The 6849-nt window shown below is 34.3% G+C and overlaps 2 protein-coding genes across 2 annotated transcripts; both read right to left on the bottom strand.

Annotated features, from left to right (window-relative positions):
* Positions 1–202: 202 nt before the first annotated feature.
* Positions 203–1071, bottom strand: LOC107009139. Its single transcript, XM_015208415.2, has one exon. The coding sequence runs from the start codon at positions 771–773 to the stop codon at positions 573–575; it is 201 nt and encodes a 66-aa protein (XP_015063901.1). The 5' UTR covers positions 774–1071; the 3' UTR covers positions 203–572.
* A 147-nt stretch (positions 1072–1218) lies between these two features.
* Positions 1219–5745, bottom strand: LOC107009618 (probable metal-nicotianamine transporter YSL7). The gene is made up of 6 exons (XM_015208965.2): positions 5116–5745; positions 3380–3543; positions 3142–3239; positions 2916–3050; positions 2581–2770; positions 1219–2483 (listed from the first exon to the last, which is right to left on the bottom strand). Exons 1-6 carry the CDS (start codon positions 5504–5506, stop codon positions 1377–1379), a joined length of 2085 nt encoding a protein of 694 aa, XP_015064451.1. The 5' UTR covers positions 5507–5745; the 3' UTR covers positions 1219–1376.
* Positions 5746–6849: the final 1104 nt, after the last annotated feature.

Consider the following 6849-nt stretch of genomic DNA (forward strand, 5'->3'; position numbering starts at 1 on the left):
ATTCGAATAGGAAAATGGAGAAGGGAATACTTCAATTATGGTGATTAATTTAGCTGATATTGTTAAGAGGAAAATATTTCATTGGAATCATATTCACTAAGTTTTACTCGAGCAAAATAGTTAAAAAACCTTCAAGATTATGCTGAATTGCTGTCTAGACAAAATGTTTGAACAGAAAATATCATGTGTGGCTTCCTTCATATAAGCAAAATCAGAGCAATTTTCCATTAATGTGGACTTTTATGGACCGAAAGGTAAACAAAGGAAAAATGCAAGACAAAACCCCAAATATCACAGGTATATTTGTAAATTTTCCTTTTTCCTTATTTTGTAATTCTAACTTCTAACCATACGATTTCGGAACCAGAACAGAGTAGTTATCTATAGATAACCAACAAATAATTCAGAAAAGAGAAATCGTAAACCAACTTATAAAACTCAGATAACAATAACACATACACACCCTTTACACCTGAAAAGCCAAAACATCATACATCTTTGTTTTCTTGAAAGTTCAAGGACCACAAGACTGAAAAAAAAAAGAAGAGGCTATATCATAAGATTAGGTAAAATTATTGGATGATGAGACGTCTGGTGCAAAGGGTACAGTAGTATCTGCGTTTAGTCTTGAAATAAAAAGGGACAAAGCAGAATCTCCACTGACTCTCCGTGTCCAAGGCTTGAACCATCCCTCCGCAGTAAGGACAAGCTCCTGGAGCTGCCTGTCTTTGTAACACCCTCTCATCTTCATCACATACAAACACCAAACACATATTTGGGGCACTAATTAAGGGTAGTGACAATAACAACGAAACCAAACTCTCTGAGGCAAGTCTACTGCAGGCACAACCTTAATTTTGGCTTCAATAGCAGTTGTTGCGTATACACCAGATTTGCAGCAAAACTTGTGATTTTCTTGGCAACTAAAGAAACTTAGATCACTAGGAAGTAACAGAGATATGGCAGAATAGAGTCATAAAGGTGGGGTTGTTGGGATTAAGACAAAGCATATATATTCGAAAAGATAAGGGAATATGGAAAAAGCTAGAAATATCTGGAAGGGACTCGAGTAAAAAACGTGTTGACGTTTTCAAGCTTTTATATATGCTTCTGGATAACGAATTTTCTTCTTTTTATTTTTTATTATTCTTGGTCTTTCCAACAGTAAAGAAATGAGATATGTTATCTTTCCAATAAAACAAATAATAATAAAGAAAGTTGACACAGGAAAGAAAGAAGCAACTCAGATTGCAATTCCTGTTTCAATTGAGTTCGACAATTGAAGTAGTTGATATGTACACGAACAATTTCATAGCAAATGTGACGATAATACTATCAGTACAAAAGAAAATGAGAAACACCTACTGGGAGGGAGTTCAAGAATTTAAGAAACTATCGACTCTAGTGTTGGCATTCCTAGACAGAAACTTCATGCAAATAGGCGGTTTCACTCCTATCAAAGCCAGTATTGAACTGGGTAAGGTCCAGATTCCATCACCACAAATCAGACCAGAAGCCACAGCAGGCCCAAATGCATCAGCCTTGGCCTTATTAATCTTTGTCCAAACGAACAATATCAAGCTCCCCAGACACATGTCAATAGCAAAGTAGGAGCCAAGATAGAAGGGAATAGCCATCGCCATTGGGAGAGGAATGTACTTTGCCTTGTTCTTTCCCACAAGATCTCTGATGCCATTGATCACAATAGCTCCTATGAAGAATATGCAGCAAAGGGTGAGGCAGTTCTTCGGAAGAGCTGAGAAACCTTCAACTCCAATGATAGACATGTTACGATACACCAGGGCATAAGGGGCAGGATACGCTGAACCTTGGGTACCTAAGTCAGGGAATGCCTTGTAGAAGAGCCAAAATACACATGGGGAGATGAGACAACCCATTGCTGTGCCAATAATCTGGCTTATGAACATCGACCGTGGGGAAGCTAATGTCATATAACCAGTCTTAAAGTCCTGTGTTAGGTCTGATGCAGTGGAGACTATGTTCATCATGACGCCACATGCAGCTAGTCCAGCAAGAACCCCTCCATGAGAAGCCCCAGCCCATGCACCAATTGTAAAGATTGCCAACTTTCCGTAGGTGGATGCCAAAGACCAGTCAGTGAGACCACAACCATAAGCATTGCAGAAGGCTAATACCGGTGCAAAAACATAAATCACAATGATATGGTACCACTTAAGTTGATGGAAAATGTGTGGAAGTGTTATAGTAGAGAGGATAGCAATGCCAACATAACCAACTATGGAAACCCACATTGGAATTTGATCCTTGAGGAAAAGCGTTGTTCGTCGTTGGTCATCAAAAGACATGGAAGGCTCTGGAGGAGATGGACGAGCATCAACTGGCAGGACTGCTCCTTCATCTTTACTGCGGAATTGCAAATACAAACCATATAGTGTTCGTCCAAATACCTTTACGAAATTGTAGAGACCATCACCAAGGATCATGGCTATTGCTATAAAGACCTGCAATAGAAGAAAATTATGAGGAAAGTATATTTTAAGAATTGAAACTGTGCTTCATTTTAATCTGTCTGCTCTAAAAGTAAAAGGAAGAGATTACCTTATATCCCTGCAAGCCATGAAGGCTGCTCGGGCTCTCATCCGCAGGGAACCAATGACCCTTTCTGTCCTGAATCAGGGGCCACATTATACCCCACGAAAGGATAGATCCAAGTAGCAAAGATATGTTGATTAGGTAAGGACATATCATCCCTACACCAACATATGTTGCTGAGAAATCAAAATAGAACCTGATTGATACGGAAAAAATAAAATGTTAAATCAAGGTAAACAAAAGTTGAAGGCGAAACTATACCATCTCTTTCAATTGCTACAGAGATGACAGGAATTGATCCTTTATCACATAGAGGTAGTTTGGAATTAATTAGAACCTACTTGTTCTCATATGCTTTAAGGCCAAACGTGGGAAAACTCGCAAATCCACAGTCATCCCCAGCAGTGAAAAACCACTGGAAGAAACCCCATAAGAAGCTGAAGGAGAAGAATTTCGCCAGAGCTTTTACTTGTTTCCTGTAGTGATCAATTAAAAAGAAACAATAAAATTGTCAGCATACCTTCTGTAATGCTGACAGAATTTACTGAAGTTGTGTAACTTGCTTACTTTGCTAGCTTAGCTCCTTGTGGGGTATGGAAACTATTGATCAGGTGAGCAGTTGCTGTGCCACTTGGATATGTCAGTTTGAAGTCTATGATCATAATCTGAAACATAATTAACAAAACAAATTTGATTATAACGAAAAAAGTAAAACTGATCAAAATCCTGAGAACAGCAGCTTTGACCTTTTGCAAGGAAATTTGTTATGTATATACATTGCATATATCCTGCGAAAAGGAAATACCTTACGAAGAGGAACCACTGAGAAAAGCCCAAGAAAGCTAACAACGAAAAGAAAACCTATCATCCATCCCAACGAGGGGTTCTTGATATTGAATGCATTATTAGCTTCAGTTGATTGTTTGGCAGCAACTTCACTCATGGCAAACAGATAGCTTCCAAAACCTCCTGCTCATCAAAAGTGAAAAAGAGAAATTAAGAGTTATTGAACTTGAGATGCTCAAGGCATGAAGGAATAATATAAGGCTGTTGCTAAGCTAGCATTGTTGCTTGATATTGCTCAAGGTAAGAAATTCCATCATAAAAAAGTTGTGGAAGAACAAGGCTCAATATTGACAAAGTTAGCACCCAAACATAGTTAACATACACACTAGTTCATGTTTATTATTCTTAATAATTGGAATTAAGCAAAACAAAACTGCAAAAAGTTTTTATCTTGATTAAACTCTCCAAATCAGAGCTAGCAGAGATACTATACTAAGCATTCTATTTGGAAAATAGTAAACTATTTTCTATAGAACTTCTGAATATCAAGCTCTTGTTAAACCTTACACTAATATCATTTTTCAGTCAAAGCTTCCTAATTTGTGCTTGTAGTAGTTGGTATGTTCCAATAATTTGCAATAAACTCAATTTCATGAAGCAAAATCCAATGAACTCTAGAAAAATTATTATTTATCTTGGGATAAGTTCCCACACTTTGGGACCAAACAAAAATTGAGGAGTACTAAAACTCATGTGACGATTATTTTTTCGTATCCATCACACTAAAAGACCTTAAAAATACGTGGTAATGTTAAATGTAAAATGGCATGTCATGAATTTTACTGATAGGCTAAAATAAAAGTCTCTTCTTGATAAGTCAAACACTGAACAAGTTCAAGTGAACCATATGCCGTGGGGTGATAAGGGGTGCTTTATCTAAACTAGGCAGGAGAACTTGGCTAACTTTCCTACTCTGATAGGATCTCTGAAAAAAAAATTATTTCTGAAATAATCAACAAATAAAAACAAACGAAGAAAATGATATTTTAACTATAAAATATGTTTTTCTTACATAAATAAATTATAGACACACAAATATAAAATATCTACGACCTATTTTTCAATTATAAATTTCAAAATGTTTTTTCAACCCTATGCAAGGCAAAAATCTCCAAAAGAGGTAGTAAATAATATGTAATATTTAAAAAAAGAAGGAAAAATTAGAGAATACTAAACTTATAGTTGTGTATTTAAGTTATTTTCCCTAAATAATATTTATTGCTATTTTTCATAGACATTCACAAACCTTTTAGCCTAACTATGTGGGACCACCACCTCCAAATTGGCCCACACTAAAAGTCAACCTTGTGGAACCCACACAAAACCCACAAAGGCTGGAGGCCCAAGAGGGCCCATGAGAAATACACGTGGCCCAAATTCATGTTCAAACATGCAAACTTTCTAGTTAATCCAAATCTCTAACAAACTGCGATATTTGGCTGAATATAATTAATTTCTAGAATTTCTTTAAATTAATCCTCCTTTAATCCCCTTCTACTTTTCTGGCCGGATTTAACAAGATCTAAAACATGGAAAACACAATTATCTATGAGATTAAAGTATAATTACGAGTAATTAAACTGCGATGATAATGCATGAAGAAATTGTTGAAAACACTAATTATTCTAAGAGTTGCAGCTAATGTGTTTGATAAAATACCCGAGAGAGAGAAAAAAAAAACCCTAGAATACTTACCGCTAAATGCAATACCGGAAGTAGCAACAACACAGGTCTGAATGACGGTGTTTTCTTGTCGAGTGAAAGGTTGCTTAAGAACTCCAGATTTCTCAAGAAGTTTAGTCCACGTTTTGATGAAAAAGAACCCCAAAAGTCCAGCAGAAACATTGAGAGAAGGAATAATACCAGTGGTGAGACTCAATTTCAATACAATGAAAGTGAAAAGAATCCCCAATATGAAACTCACACAAAAAGCCCTTAAAGTTAACTGATTCTGCCATGATGGCACTTCTTTGGACTCAAAGATCCTTTCTACAGAATACAAAGCTTCTTCGTTTTGGGCGATATCATCATCACCATCGTTTTTCTTTGTGTTTCTGTTCACACTATCGGATCTACTACTATCCATTGCCTCACCAAAACAAAAAAAAAAGGGGGGTTTCTTGTATTATAGAGTTGATAAAGAAGTATCTGACTGCTGCAGGGGTTTCTTCTTCTCTGTTTTTGTTGAAGAATTTGATCAGAAATAGGAGACTATATTTGGGATATGATTTGTCTTTATCGGATGGGTTCCGATTTGAACGATTTGTTGGGTAGAAAAAAAAGGAAATATAAATCTCTACGTCTGTTCAGTAGCAAATACATAGTAACAAAATAATGTAATTATTTTCATTAAATAATTTCTATCTTTATTAGCTTAATAACTTAATGTTTTTATCTTTAGTAACTTGATACATCTGTTTGGTTGACTGGCCAGCTTGCAGCTTATTTATTAAGCTTTGACTATTTTGTATGCTGAATTAATTCATATTTACCGTATTTTGTAATTTGATATTTGAAAAAAAAATATGGAAATATAGTCAAACGCAAAATATTATAAAAAATAATAATTTTAGTCAAACACAAATTGTTTTTCTTTTAGAAGTACCTTTAATAAAAAGTAATTATCAAAATAAATTAATTTTTATAATTTAAAAGGAAAAGAAATGGCAATTAAAATTTTTGAGAGAGATGAGCAATATCACTTGTCAATTTTAAAGATTGTAAGCAAACGTAATACATGCAGTATCATAATAAGTCAATAGTGAACTTATATACGTAGTATCTTTTCTTGGGGTAAGAGATCTCATGAGAGAAAAGGAAAATATATAAGTGATTTTTTAATTTTTTTATATTTGACTTGGATGAAGGACTGAATTATCATAATATATATTTTGATAAAAATAATATATAAAAGGTAAAATAACAATAATAACATATTAAATATAATTTGAATAAATAAAATTTGTAACTAAATTTTGTAGATCCGTTTGAAATGTAAATCGATGGAATAATTGAGGTACTCTAATTGGTCCTACAAATGAATAGAGTTGACTTAGATCCTAGAAATTGGGGAATGTGAAGTGAAACATAAGACATAGTATACAATCTCACATGTCATATAGGTTTCAACGTGATTTTGGCTCATTCATGAGAGAGACAGTTCTTGGAATTATAGACATTCATGATCCATGTTTTGAACATAATATTTAAACAAAATATGAATGGAAAATGTTTTCCTGGAAAATAAGTAGATTTTAGACTTATTTTTTTATATTTGGTTGGTGAGTAGAAAATATTTTCTGGAAATGATTAGTGTTTGATTTAAGAATGAAAAATATTTTTGAGAGATATCTTTTATTTTTACTAGAGAAAATAATTTATGAAATTGAAAATATATTTTTTTAAAACAATGTTTATTTGGGGTAGTGG

This window comes from Solanum pennellii, chromosome 2, assembly GCF_001406875.1.
Source record: "Solanum pennellii chromosome 2, SPENNV200".
NCBI lineage: Eukaryota > Viridiplantae > Streptophyta > Magnoliopsida > Solanales > Solanaceae > Solanum > Solanum pennellii.